We start from the raw sequence: 15880 nt of genomic DNA on the forward strand, positions 1-15880 counted from the left end.
AAGTTTCCAGCACAATCCATAACAATCATTAATTTTCACACAGTCAGTAAGGATTAAGTGTGTGAAAAGGACAAACACAGAATATAAGACTGTAGGTACTGTGTACATCATCCAAAGATGTGTGCAATAAAGTCAGTAGGTTAACTGCTGTATGAAAAGTGAGAGCTTTGTTATAGATGCTGAGACTGATAACTCTGCTTACTAGTGACTACTGTCACTGATCAAATACAGCAACTTTTAGCTCTTTCCATTGTGGATTCGGAAAGCTACATGCTAATCTCAATAATGTTCGTAAACTGGAAACACCCATAGAAGAGTGTAGGCACTGCAATAAGTATGTACTTTGGCCCTGATGTAGCATATGATACCACTTGTAAGGCCACTGTCCTTTGATAGTTTGGTGACTGGATTCTGAAGGCACTTTCTTGTTCCTCTCATAATGAGGGAATTTTAACTAAATGCTTGCTGACACACTTATCATATCACTGTACTTAGAAAATGCCACTCCTCATGCAAGAACTACAAAGCGAGGTGGCGCAGTGGTTAGAACACTAGACTCTCATTTGGGAGGACAACGGTTCAAACTTATGTCCAGCCATCCTCATTTAGGTTTTTCGTGATTTACGTTAATCGCTTCAGGAAAATGTCGAGATGGTTCCTTCGAAAGGGCATGGCTGATTTCCTTCCCTAATCCAAACTTGTGCTCCATCTCTAATGACGCCGTCATCAACAGGACGTTAAACACTGATCTCCTCATCATCCTCCTCTTGCAAGAACTTGAGAGTTCCTGTCATACTCCTGCTTCTGTCCCATCCCCTGCCCTGGCCCTTAGTCCACCCCTGGTATGTTATTGTAAATCTGTAACTGGTCGCAGAATTTATAGAGGAAGGAACATTATGTACTAGCCAACATCTTGATACCTAGTGGAAAAAAATTTTGTTGTTCTACATAAGTAAGGTTCTGTACCAAATGATCAACAAAATTCATAGAATTTCTTACAAAACTGCCAAATCCTCACTAAGAGCTTTGGAGATTGTACATATGTCACTGTTTGAGAGTAAGGAAAGTAATATCATTCTCCTTCACATTTCTCACAACTTCATATCTTATCATAAAGAAAGATCCCTTCACCATCTTACTGCAAAATTAGTTTTTTTGTAAGGGTAAAAACTATTTTTCATATCTCTACTTGTAATAGAACATGCTGCAGATTATGCAACTGCAACTTGTTCATGCTGTCTTGGTAATATCATGGAATGGCCCTCCTTTGCTGACAACATTACTTCAGTATCCTGTCATGGAGCGTAAATCTACTGTCTGAAGTGTGTCAATGTTGTATTCTGGAGTAGGTTCCATAGTTGAGTGCGAAACACATCCCACAACAGGTCTGCTATTCTGTGGCAAGAATGGTATTAATTATAAAAACAGCGATACAGATTTGAAGTCCAACTTTTTACACTAAGTTACATGACTATGTTATACTGTATATTGTTTATATTATGACATCCAAGTCATACAGTGAATGGTTTTTGTTTTGTTTTCTTTGTTGTGTTTGTTTTGCAGATAAGTTACTTTGAAGATGTCGGCGTGAAAACACTTACATACCTTGATTCTTTGTTCCAATGGGACAATCTTCAGAAGTCTCAATTCTACAAAGGGTTGCCCCAGATAATACCTACATTGCCGCATCGTGTATCATTACACAGGTATGTAAGGTGTTTATTTTTTGTGTATGATCTTCCTTTGATCTTTTCACATTTGTAGTAATTTTATGAATCAACCAAAGATAACTACTTGCTTCAATTATGTAAAGTTACTAGGTTAAAGTTTGGTCACATGTTATTATTGTGAAACTTCAGCAGAAGTTGTGGCAGCAGTAAGATACTTCATGTGGTGAAATTCCATCACTGTCCATCAAAATACCAATCCCCTTGCATCAGAATGCATAAACGCAAGTGTCTGATAAACAACACAATAGCCTGACTATTATGGAGGCCTTAATGTACCCTTCTGGTTGAAGTTCACCTCATCTCAATGGACACTGCTTTTGCCTGATCTATTAACTGTGTGTCTGGTGTAGAGTCTTGTCCGATCCAGGGCACTGGTACTCTGGGCTGTGGTTATCATCCCAGGTAGCTGTTGCTGTGGTGTAGTCGTCATGAAAATTACCATCTCATTTGACAGCAACAAAATTTTCAGCATGAAGAATTTACAACCCCTTGGTATCCCCCTACCCCCCTATTGAGCAACAATGTGGGAACAATACCATAAGAGAAGGGAGCAAAACAATTTCCCAAATATCTTGTGTGCTATAGAACTGACAGGATTCCTTACTGCAGCTAAATTGCTGCTCTTTGTTGAAGACATTGGAGAAGAGTTTGAAAAGTTATAACTGGTGAAAAGAGAAGAATAATTCAACAATTCTGACACTTTCTGTCTACTCTCCTTGTGGGGTCTGTACCAGTTTTGTGGTACTTTGGTTCACCCAACAGCCTGCCACAATCTTTCACAAACCATGGACATCCTTCAAACATTGGTGCACAGGTTACACTGCATGTCTGGTAGAGACAGCATTGAAAAGGAGCTGGAACACCTACAGTCTATGTTCAAATGTTATGGATATTTTGTACATCAGATAAGCATAGCTTTAAGGAGGAAAAACTGTGATCACTCACAAGATCAAGAGGAGGAGAAGCTGTTTCAAGTCCAAAATGGCATCTGTTTTATTCATTTGCCTGTATTTAAACTTTCAAAAGTGATTGTTCTGTTGAAAGCAACAGCATTTTTCCATCAGTGAACTGAATTTGTGTCCAATTTAAAGTGTTTCTGGGCATTATTTGTCTTTTTTCACTCAATTCGATGATTACAAAATCTGCACACTATTAATTTCGGTCTTTTTGGGCATTCATAGTGGTGTGGCCCATGCTTGACAATGCTACAGATAAAACTGACAAGGCTCTTAGCGTAGAAGTAGAACCATACGTACAGTAACTATTTTAACATTAGAGGAAGAATTACCTGAAGACCTGCTCTTCTTGGTTTGGTAAAGGGTGATCTGGGTTTGTGGAAGTCTGGTGTTTAGAGAATACTATGCCAGTGTGACAAAGCCTAAATTGATCAGACTGTGAAATGTGCATTGATCTTCACTGCAACATTTGCGTTTTGCAGCTCAGGAAGTTGGCCGTAGCCAAGCATTGTATCTCCTCAGGACACTCTATAACTTACTCTGCCACAGAAATCTTGGTCCCAATGAGTTCCTTTTGGAATTGAATTATTAAGGACTCTGTGGAATACTTACTCAGCTGTGGTGATGGTTTTTATCTGGATAAGATGCATGACCCAGTGATTTCCTTAATATCTTCAGAAATAAAACTAATCACTCTTGTAGTGAAAACTTTATTATGTTGACACATGAATTTTAACTCCAGGGGCCTGCAGTATACAGAGTGTGTGCAAGCAATGTCACAGTTATGCATCTCCCTGCCCACTTTAGATGGATTGATATTCAAAGAGGGCACTAAACTCGACAGGTGGTGCTCATGCATGCGCCTCCACAACAATTTTTGACGTAAACTTAGTAAAGTGTACCAGCAATCTCCAGTGTAAAATACTTATCTGAAGATTACTGAATGATTGTCAGCCGAATTATCGTGGGAATATGTCAACATCATCTGGTTGCAATCCCGAAACATCAGGCAATACTCATTAAACTAGGAAAATTTCAAGAATCACTATAATGTTTTACATGAGGTGGTGAAGTTCATTGTATACTGATGTTTAGGGATCGGAAAATTTAGCGTCTATTTTTGGCAAAATTTGCATATATTTTTTGCAAAATTTGTGTCTGTTTTTGTTGAAATTCGCATCTGTGTTTTTGTTGGTAAATGATTGCATGTACATATTTAAAAGGTTGTCAGACTACGTGAATTAAGACAGACAAAGCCTTAGTTCTTTGAAATTGTTAAAAAAAAGTGTTGATTGGGAACTTTTTCATTGGAATGTTTGCTTTTAAGAAACTTCAGCACCTATTTTTTTTCCAAAATGGCATCTGTTTTATTTATTTGCCTGTATTTAAACTTTCAAAAATGATTCTTCTGTTGAAAAGCAACAGCATTTTTCCATCAGTGAAATGAATTTGTGTCCAATTTAAGGTGTTTCTGGACATTATTTGTCTTTTCTCACACAATTTGATGATTACAAAATCTGCACACTATTAATTTTGGCCTTTTTGGGGATTCATAGCAGTGTTGCCCATGCTTGACAATGCTACAGATAGAACTGACAAGGCTCTTAGCATAGAAGTCGAACCAAACGTACAGTAACTATTTTAACAGGGGAAGAATTTTGGTGCAATCGAAAAAGTTAAATTTTGTTTTCGAATCACTATAGCACAGTGTGTGGGCACTATAGGCCATAGTGGCAGATGGCTGTGAGCATAAACAAATTAGAATTTTGGTCACCAGAGGGCAGAAGAGCATTGCAGAGAAATGAGCCCTGCCTCCCTTTCGTAGGGCAGCAGCCTATAGCAGAACTGACACATTGTCACAGTGATCACAGAACTCTTCTGGTGTTGTAAGGGCCATAATCGAAATCCATGATGGACCAGGATTAGTTGCTTCACTTATTTCAAACTAAGAAAAGAAAACAATGGGGAACACACAACACAAAGCATTCGAGGATAGCTGCTCTGCAATTACTTGTTAAGGCAGAGTATTGTTAACGATGAGTTCAGGCCCGACCTGTCACGGAATTTGATGCAACCTTACTTCAAAACATCCGCCACCGAACTTGTCATGTTAAAAATGTCCGCGTTACACCATCTTTTGAGCTTTAGCTAACAAACCAGTGTACGAGTTTCTTTGTTATAAAATGCTAGGTCCCACAGCTCAGTACTATGTTGCATCATGTGGTGTGTATCTTAAATAGACCAATTAGCTGCCTACAGTTGAAATGGTGCCAGACCATTGAGCGCATTGATACGTCGTTGTGTACATGCTTCTTATTTTGCACAGAGGTTCTTATGATTTACAATACCTTAACTGAAAATTGATAAAATTTTCAGTATTTATACCCAGAAAATAAAGCTGTCTCAAACTATATCTGAGAAAGTACACAGCTCAACAAAAGTTTGGAATAATATCGTGAAATTTAGTCTATGATACTAGAGGTCTCTTTGACCCAGGCACTTCATGCATTATCCAGTTAGACACCATATACTGGACGGTGTTTACTACTGGCATCCTTTGTGGCTGTTTCCCAGTCATGTAAACATATCGCTGCTGCGACGGCACATCGTGAGTGGTCCAGTATGAACAGCAGCTTTATTCAGTTTGTGTTCAGCACTGCAGTAATATGCCACATAGAGATGTACAACACTTTGTGTAGAGACGTACAACACTTTGCAGTCAGGATATTGGCTTTACTTTCAGCAGGCCATACACAGCAAGATGTCACCAATCGGTCACATGTCATTCAAAGAGGTGTGCCTAGGGTATTGAGAAAGTACAGAGAAATGGGAAATGTGAAAAATAGACCTCATAGTGGTCGTCCTTGTATGAAAACACCAATGCAGCATCATTTCCTCAAACTGTCGGCTCACAGGTGCCCATCATCAACTACCAGAAATACTGTAAATGACTTCTCCTGGGCAACAGGGATTTGTATCTCAGATCAAGCATTGCATAGAAGATTGCATCCTGGTATTTTTCATTCCAGAAGACCAATGAGAAGTTTAGCTTTGAACCAGTAGAACCGATGCAACAAAGGACCCAGCCTCTTGCACGTCAACATTGGACCATTGCAGAACGGAGTAATGTCATGTTTGCTGATCAGACCATGACTGGTTTGCGACTGGACACTAAACATGCCAGGATGTGGAGAAGTGCTAGACAACACCAGGAAAGTCGATACGTTCAGGAAGTCCATCTGTTTGCAAGTGGAAGTGTTATGTTCTGGAGGGCAATAATGATGGGATGGTGGACCTCTCTAATTTCCATCTATGCCGATTTGACTGGTCCCCGATACCTCCAAGAGGTCGTACAAATGACTGTAAGACCCTACAGACATGAAGTCTGTGACAACTTCATTCTAATCGATTACAATGCAAGACCGCACCATACTCTAGCAGTATCTGTTAAGTAATTTCACAATTTGATGCAGAATTCGCATCCATTTTGCATTCATCACAAAATATGAATTTTTCTGGTCCCTACTCTTTGTCCCCCAACAAATAAGTTGCTTCAATGGTGTAAGGTTTTGTTGTATATCAACCTGCTTTAACATCTGCAGGAACTATTGGAGGGCAATGCATGATAGAATGCTTTGTGAACTGTTACCTTTATGCACAAATCTTCCATGATGGTATTCTTCTAGATTAGCAACCTGCCCCACATACAAGAAAGACTACCTGTCATTATAAAACACTGTAGTATTTGTGTAACAAGATGCCAGAAACAAATTTGAAAGAGTTCTCCATTTTGAACATTTGTTGAGCTTCGACATTATTGCATCGAAACCTTTGACACAACCCATCTGAGGTCAACACTATCAGCCTCAGGTTCTAGCCTCGTTACCTTATTAATTGCCTGCCTGAAGAAGACAACTGATCCCTTGCCCTCCAAACCTTATGCAATGATGAAAAACAACTTGGTGGCCCTGTCAGAGAAACCTTAGTCTCCTCCAGCATCTTCTGGGGGGAAAAGAAGACACAAACTGTTGACAGAAAGGGGTTAACAGACTCATTCTTGTTTCTACTGGCCTTATCCTGTATCTTCAAAGAGTCGGCATGTTAATCTGGATTTGGCATTGTTAGTGGTAGAGGGTGGCCGGATGCCCTTCCTGTAGCATCCTCCCCCCTGTGATGGAATTTGTGTACCATTTGTCTGCATCTAGTGTTCTCCCATGGGAAAATGTGAGAAAGTTTTCTTTCAGTAATTCTGAATTGTGTAACTGATGTGGGTACAAGCCCAGTATGCACCTTGTCAGATGTGGGAAACTGTCTAGGAACTGTATCCATGCTGGCCAGCGCGCGCGTTTGTGTGTGTGTGTGTGTGTGTGTGTGTGTGTGTGTGTGTGTGCGCGCGCGCTTCAAATCTGAGTTAGAGGTACAGAGCTGTAGGGCATTCATTCCTACAATATACCACCTCATAGATGTTAAGTTTTTAATCCTTAAAACATTGGTAGATAGTTGTAATATTCTTGGACAAGATAATGAATGGATTACCAAGGATATTTTCCTATTTTGATCGTTTCTTTCTAGAAAATAGTTTTAACCCTCAAACGGGCACACCTGTGTATAAAGTGCGTCAGTCACAGGTAACGTTGTTTTTGTACCATTCCCTTGTTTCACAGTTGCGAGTCAATACCTATTCCTTCAGCTAACACAGCAATAAGTTATGTTGTCATATGTACAAGTGAGCAGCAATAATATGCACACTAGACTCGCATTCGGGAGGACGACGGTTCAATCCCGTCTCCGGCCATCCTGATTTAGGTTTTCCGTGATTTCCCTAAATCGTTTCAGGCAAATGTCGGGATGGTTCCTTTGAAAGGGCACGGCCGATTTCCTTCCCAATCCTTCCCTAACCCAAGCTTGCGCTCCGTCTCTAATGACCTCGTTGTCGACGGGACGTTAAACACTAACCACCACCAGCAATAATATAAAATAAACAGCAAGGTAGGTGAGAAAAATTTATGATCCATGAAAGAAAATAAACCAGATTCCAAGCTAGCATCACAGTTTCACAATGAAGAATTTTTCAACGCGATAATTAGTAATCAAATAAGTAGTGGACAGGGATGTAATGCAACTGTACTGTTTAATGTTCCGAGAGTGTCATTACTGTGGAATAATGCTTGTGTGCAGTGACAGTGTGATGCAGTGGAAGATTTATTTTATTATTGTTCAATTAAACAGCTCATGCGCCTAAGAGCTAAAGAAAACAGGTACACCTGCCTAATATCGTGTAGGGCACCCGTGAGTACGCAGAAGTGTCACAACACGACATGGCATGGAATCAACTAATATCTGAAGTAATGCTGGAGGGAATTGACACCACGAATGCTGCAGGGCTGTCCAAAAATCCGTAAGAGTACCAGGGGTGGAGATCTCTTCTGAACAGCATGTTGCAAGGCATCCAAGATATGCTCAATAATGTTCATGTCTGGGGAGCTGGGTGGCCAGTGGAAATGTTTAAACTCAGAAGAGTGTTCCTCGAGGCACTCTGTAGCAGTTCTGGACATGTGGGATGTCTCGTTGTCTTGCTGGAATTGCCCAAGTCCATTGTTGTTGTTGTGGTCTTCAGTCCTGAGACTGGTTTGATGCAGCTCTCCATGCTACTCTATCCTGTGCAAGCTTCTTCATCTCCCAGTACCTACTGCAACCTACATCCTTCTGAATCTGCTTAGTGTATTCATCTCTTGGTCTCCCTCTACAATTTTTACCCTCCACACTGCCCTCAAATGCTAAATTTGTGATCCCTTGATGCCTCAAAACATGTCCTACCAACCGATCCCTTCTTCTAGTCAAGTTGTGCCACAAACTTCTCTTCTCCCCAATCCTATTCAATACCTCCTCATTAGTTACGTGATCTACCCACCTTATCTTCAGCATTCTTCTGTAGCACCACATTTCGAAAGCTTCTATTCTCTTCTTGTCCAAACTTGTTATCGTCCATGTTTCACATCCATACATGGCTACACTCCATACAAATACTTTCAGAAACGACTTCCTGACATTTAAATCTATACTCGATGTTAACAAATTTCTGTTCTTCAGAAACGATTTCCTTGCCATTGCTAGTCTACATTTTATATCCTCTCTACTTCGACCATCATCAGTTACTTTGCTCCCCAAATAGCAAAACTCCTTTACTACTTTAAGTGCCTCATTTCCTAATCTAATTCCCTCAGCATCACCCGACTTAATTAGACTACATTCCATTATCCTTGTTTTGCTTTTGTTGATGTTCATCTTATATCCTCCTTTCACAACACTGTCCATTCCGTTCAACTGCTCTTCCAAGTCCTTTGCTGTCTCTGACAATGTCATCGGCGAACCTCAAAGTTTTTACTTCTTCTCCATGAATTTTAATACCTACTCCGAATTTTTCTTTTGTTTCCTTTACTGCTTGCTCAATATACAGATTGAATAACATCGGGGAGAGGCTACAACCCTGTCTCACTCCTTTCCCAACCACTGCTTCCCTTTCATGCCCCTCGACTCTTATAACTGCCATCTGGTTTCTGTACAAATTGTAAATAGCCTTTCGCTCCCTGTATTTTACCCCTGCCACCTTCAGAATTTGAAAGAGAGTATTTCAGTTAACATTGTCAAAAGCTTTCTCTAAGTCTACAAATGCTAGAAACGTAGGTTTGCCTTTTCTTAATCTTTCTTCTAAGATTAGTCGTAAGGTTAGTGTTGCCTCACGTGTTCCAACATTTCTACGGAATCCAAACTGATCTTCCCCGAGGTCCGCTTCTAGCAGTTTTTCCATTTGTCTGTAAAGAATTCGCGTTAGTATTTTGCAGCTGTGACTTATTAAACTGATAGTTCTGTAATTTTCACATCTGTCAACACCTGCTTTCTTTGGGATTGGAATTATTATATTCTTCTTGAAGTCTGTGGGTATTTCGCCTGTCTCATACATCTTGCTCACCAGATGGTAGAGTTTTGTCATGACTGGTTCTCCCAAGGCCATCGGTAGTTCTAATGGAATGTTGTCTACTCCCGGGGCCTTGTTTCGACTCAGGTCTTTCAGTGCTCTGTCAAACTCTTCACGCAGTATCTTATCTCCCATTTCATCTTCATCTACATCCTCTTCCATTTCCATAATATTGTCCTCAAGTACATCGCCCTTGTATAAACCCTCTATATACTCCTTCCACCTTTCTGCCTTCCCTTCTTTGCTTAGAACTGGGTTGCCATCTGAGCTCTTGATGTTCATACAAGTGGTTCTCTTCTCTCCAAAGGTCTCTTTAATTTTCCTGTAGGCAGTATCTATCTTACCCCTAGTGAGACAAGCCTCTACATCCTTACATTTGTCCTCTAGCCATCCCTGCTTAGCCATTTTGCACTTCCTGTCGATCTCATTTTTGAGACGTTTGTATTCCTTTTTGCCTGCTTCATTTACTGCATTTTTATATTTTCTCCTTTCATCAATTAAATTCAATATTTCTTCTGTTACCCAAGGATTTCTACTAGCCCTCGTCTTTTTACCTACTTGATCCTCTGCTGCCTTCACTACTTCATCCCTCAGAGCTACCCATTCTTCTTCTACTGTATTTCTTTTCCCCATTCCTGTCAATTGTTCCCTTATGCTCTTCCTGAAACTCTCTACAACCTCTGGTTTTTTCAGTTTATCCAGGTCCCATCTCCTTAAATTACCACCTTTTTGCAGTTTCTTCAGTTTCAATCTGCAGTTCATAACCAATAGATTGTGGTCAGAATCCACATCTGCCCCTGGAAATGTCTTACAATTTAAAACCTGGTTCCTAAATCTCTGTCTTACCATTATATAATCTATCTGATGCCTTTTAGTATCTCCAGAGGTTGAACCGAAGTCCATGGGAATGCATAATAGACATGAATGGATGCAGGTGTTCAGATAGGATGCTTAAGTACGTGTCACCTCTTGGAGTTGTATCTAGACATATCAGGGGTCCCATATCACTTCAACTGCACATGACCCACACCATTAGAGCCTCCACCAGCTTGAACAGGTCCCTGCTGACATGTAGGATCCATGGATTTTGTGTCCATACCCATATGCAACCATCTGCTCGATGCAATTTGAAATGAGTCTTGTCCAACCAGACAACATGTTTCCAGTCATAAACTTTTGTGGCGGCGTTCGTAGCGACAAACAATTCGCTGTAGAAATGGCTTACGAAGTCACCGCCACACTTTTAATAGCGGGCCGACCGGTCCGCTGGAACAGTGAACAGAAAGATGGAAACCCAAACACTCTGATTAAATAAAAGTCGGTACTTATCTTTATTAACGAAGATACAGAAACACAGTAGTGAACTCCGTGTCTACAGAAATCTGTCTAGTTCGAGTCGGAGCGGCTAGGTCAGCGTCGGCTGACGACAAACAACAACTCTGCTGCGATGAACACACAACTGACTAGCCAGTACACAATTCGATGGCGAGTATACAACTGAGCGGCGAATACAGAACTGTCCTAGCGCTCGCGACTCCAGCGCTTAAGAAACCAGAAGCCAGCGGTGGCGCGCGCAGACTTGCGGCAATTTCCTCTCTCGCTGGCGCTGCTTATGCCGATGGCGTCCGGACTTTGATGCTGCCAACCTTTTGGCAGCGGGCTCGGGTGGCATTACTGGCTAGGATATAACATAAACAGTCCCTTGACAGTGTTGATGGGTCCAGATGAGGCAGAAACCTTTGTGTCATGTGGTCAACAAGGGTACACAAGTGGGCCTTCAGCTCCGAAAACCCATATCGATGATACCTCTGAGATGCTGTGTCCCACCACTCTTGTGCCAACTATAACACCCCATGCAAACTCACTTAGGTCTTGATGACCTGCCATTGTAGCAGCAGTAAAAGGTCTAACTACTGCACCAGACACTTGTCGTCTTATATAGGTGTTGCCGACCGTATCATTGTATTCTGCCTGTTTACAGATTTTTGTATCTCAGTACGCATACCTGTATAAGTTTCTTTGGTGTTTCAGTGAATAATGTTACTTTATTTTATTGTTGTTTAATTGAACTGTACTTTTGTTTATACATGGAACGTAGTCAGCTATTCTTTGCATATGTACAAAGTGCGCTGCACGCCCACTCATGTTGTGAAAAACGGTGTTCCGCATGAGGGTTGAATGGATAATTTTTTTTGTTAAACCATTTTGAGAAAATGTGTGATCACCTCGGCAGCAAAATGACACGCACATCATTGTGTGACGTTGATGATGGTATATATGGTTTCCATAGGAAACAGATGTCATTCTTTGTGAAAGCTGCTCTCAGTGCTGAAAAGTCTATAGAGTAGGACTGCTTGCAATCTCTCAAAGGAATTCCAATAAAGCCTTATTATGGGATTACAGTTGAGAGGTTGAACTGACCAATACATGCACTAAATTCTTTGCCATTGAACATATGCATACATGAGACAAGACCTATTGTAACATATTGTACAACTATAATGACATACATAAGCATAAAAGACGCCACATATGCACACGAGCAGGCATTGTCCTTTGAGGAGAGATGTGCCATTCCACACACCAATACTGTCTTGTGTGAAATTATTCCTTTTTCACTTGTTTGCTGTGTAACTGGCTCCACCTTCTCGCAAAATAAAAACAAAGCTGTTGGGTCATTGCTGAAATGGGAGTCACCTGTGAAGGGAACAGTTCTCCATTGGTTTGCAGCTCAAGGAACATGTTGCCATGCCCAATGCTTATGCTTACTGCTCCAAAGAGCAGTTAGCAGTACAGTCGGAGTTTGTTGGCTCCTTCCTGAAACCACCTATAAACAAATATTTTCAGGTTATATTTCTTTCCAGTGCAACAAAATTAGACTCGTCAACATCTTATTCCTCATAAAATTGCAAAGTAATCCTTTGTTGCTCTTGGCTGCACCTTGTGGCTGTCAAACCTGAGATTAGATATGATAGACAGATGAAAATTAAACTGTGATTACGTAGGCTTTCCCAGCATAATAAATCTTGAAAGTCTCTTCGTGTTTGCTGCCGGATCCTAAAATCCACTTGACTCGATATTTCGGTGATCCAACTGGTCGCTATCTTCAGAAAAATGCTGCTTCTGCTGATGAGTCTTGCTGAGAACTGACGCCAGGTTGCAAATCGACGTCCTATATAGGCCACCGTTCAGTACACAGCGCATGTGCTGCCCATCACGGTTTCTGCCTTCCAAGACAGGGAGGTGGCGCCGCACTTAGTGAAACGCTGCTGACAACGATGTATCACAATCATGGCCACACCGAAGAACGTTCAGTTTTGATGCGAGATAATACAGGATTCCACGTCTTGCTAAGAGGAAACCCATTGTCTCTGTTAACCCGGTGTGTACAAAATTCCGTGTCAATGTGGGAAAGCTTATATTGGCCGCTCGATTCGCACAGTGCATGACAGGTGTGTGGAACATCGCCGTCATACGAGGCTACAACAGTCGAAAAAATCGGCGGTAGCAGAACACTGCCTAAATGAGGAACACAATATGAAATTTGAGGAAACTGTGATGGTTGCCAACATTTCCGGTTTTTGGAACAGTGTCTATAAAGAGGCGATTGAAATTAGGTTGGCTGATAATTTAATTAACAGAGATATCATAGAATATTCCTGGTTCAGCCCCTATAGTTTCGTGATGTTCAGATAGGTGGCAGCTCTATATGTAGACATCAAAATGGTGTCTTTAAAATAAGTGTGTTCCAAGCTGAGAGCTGTCATTGAGTTTCTCTTGACAGAAAACCAGAACATCTGATATTTGTAGGCACTTGAAGAATGTGTATGGAAACCTGGCAGTGAACAAAAGCACAGTGAGTCATTGGGTGAGGCATCTCAATATCACAACAAGGTCCTGCAAACTTGTTTATCTCCATGTCACCTGGCCGCACAGGCAGCTGTGACTCCTGCAATGTTGGACTTCAGCGTGTTCATTGTCACAAAAAATGGACTCACTTCTCATTCTCCGTGGCATTGCAAGACCTCATCAAAGTCTGTGCACTCAAGAGAAGCTCACAAAACTTCATTTGATTGTTCTTCCGCATCCACTGCTTTCAGAAAAAAAAAGTGTTGTATTACTTATTGAATGCCCTTGTACAACTCCTCCATAGGTCCAGTGATAAGTACATGTATGGAGTGAAAAGTTGTTCTTTTAGGGCAGAGAGAGAAAATGGGATTAGTTACCTGCAAAAGCATCCATCGTATGGTTCCAGAATATCTCACTAATTGATGGTAATAATATCCAAAGAGCAGTAGGAACAGAAAGCTGGCTATAACCAGAAGTGATGAGCTGCAAAATATTAAATTTCAATTGGTATATACACTGCCTGACGAAAAATAAGTGAAGCATCCAGAGCGGGAGTAGGAAATGAAATGAAACTTCAGAGGTTGAGGGAGTATGTGATGTTATTTCAGTACTTGCAATTTTGACTCAAATTTTCAAAGGACTTGGCAATATGAACCTACTTACTAATATGACATTGCAACCACTCCATCCTGAATGCATGCACTGACTCAGTTCAGAAGATTATGATAAAGCCATTGTATCCTCTCCAGAAACAAGTCCGCTCACAACTGTTGTAGCTGGTGCTCGATATCCTGGATACTGGCACTGTGGCCCCACACACTTTATTGGAGACTGATCTTGGGATCTTCCTGGCCATGGGATTATATCAAGATCACGCAGGCAGTTCGTAGACACACACACTGTGTGTGGACGAGCATTGTCCCGATGAAAAATGGTACCACAGCACTGTACCTTTAGAGGTAACACATACGGACACAAGGTGTCCATGATGTACTGTTCTTGCCATCACAGTTCCTCAGTCACTACCTGCCTTGACCTGAAGTTATAGTTGATGGCTCCCCACACTGTGACACAAGGAGTAACAACACTGCACCCCTCCTAACCATTGGAAAAATGGGACCTCTCCCCAAGTCGGCACCATGCTCACAAACAATGGTTATCTGGGGCAGTGCAGAACCACGATGCATGGTCACAGCACCACTGGAAAAGCAGTGGTTTGTGTTGTACTGTTAACTGCAGCTTATGCTGCATGGAACAGTAATTGCCTAGTCCTGCTGCTGCTAGCCTCTGACCAATGGTGTGGGATGGCACATAATGTTGGAGGGAGTCCATTACTCGTTGTCAGGTGTAAGGTGCAGCTGTGAATGTCTATGACGTGCTCAGTGCACAGTACAGTCATCCATCCTTGTGGGAGTCTGATGTGATCGACTGGAATCTTGATGACGGGTGTGCATGCCCTCCCATTCCCACTCTCACCATCACCACTGTCGTGTTGCCTGAAGTTGATTCATTAATTTTTGAAGTAAGTTATTAATGTGGGCAGCTGGTCACATATTCACAGCACTTGCCACACTGAGATAGTGACACACTGCAGCGAAAGATAGTGATCCTTTTTTTTATTATATATATATACACACATTCCCTTTGAAACTTCCTGGCAGATTAAAACTGTGTGCCAGACCGAGACTCAAACTTGGGACCTTTGCCTTTCGCGGGCAAGTGCTCTACCAACTGAGCTGTATTTTTCACAAGGAAGCAATATGTAGTTACTGATAGCACCAAAGCATTTCAAAAATTATAACATTCCTTCTTTATCTGATAGCCAGTTGTTGAAGTGAGGAATGAAAATTCGATGCTGTTGCATTGAAATACTGTCTACATGCTACTCAAGCCCCCCCCCCCCCCCCCCCCTACAAAGCAGGGGCCTCATTGAGGTGGGATGGCTTTGTGTGCCCCTATGATAATGATAGCCATATACTGTAGGTGCACAGCATTGGTGGAGTAACTACTGGGAGACAAGACTAATACATAGTTCCTGAAATGGGTAGCAGCCTTTTCTGTAGTTGTAGGGGCAACATCTAGATGACTGGCTGGTCTGGCCTTGTAACATCAGCTACCATGGCCTTGCTGTGTTCACACTTAACAGCAGCTGAAAGCAAGGGGAAACTGCAGTAATCATTCTTCCCAGGACTTGCAGTTGTACTTTATTGTTTAACGATGATGGTATCCTCTTGGCTAAAAAATAACCTGGAGGTAAAATAGTTTGTCATTCAGATCTCCAGATAGAATAATTCTGGAGAATGTCATTGGGAAAAATGAATAAGGCATTCTGCAAGTTAGGGCAAGAATGTTGGATATCTCAATGGACA

The 15880-nt window shown here is 41.4% G+C and overlaps 1 protein-coding gene across 4 annotated transcripts in view; it reads left to right on the forward strand.

The window, feature by feature from the left end:
- Positions 1 to 15880, forward strand: part of LOC124721254 (SCY1-like protein 2) — a 202726-nt gene that overhangs the window by 106893 nt on the left and 79953 nt on the right. For all 4 annotated transcript variants that reach the window (XM_047246124.1, XM_047246123.1, XM_047246126.1 and 1 more), the window contains one exon: positions 1564 to 1706. In XM_047246124.1, coding sequence (XP_047102080.1) covers positions 1564 to 1706 — 143 coding nt within the window. The remainder of the gene's footprint in view (positions 1 to 1563; positions 1707 to 15880) is intronic.

The sequence above is a fragment of the Schistocerca piceifrons genome, chromosome X, assembly GCF_021461385.2.
Source record: "Schistocerca piceifrons isolate TAMUIC-IGC-003096 chromosome X, iqSchPice1.1, whole genome shotgun sequence".
In the NCBI taxonomy this organism is placed as follows: Eukaryota; Metazoa; Arthropoda; class Insecta; order Orthoptera; family Acrididae; genus Schistocerca; species Schistocerca piceifrons.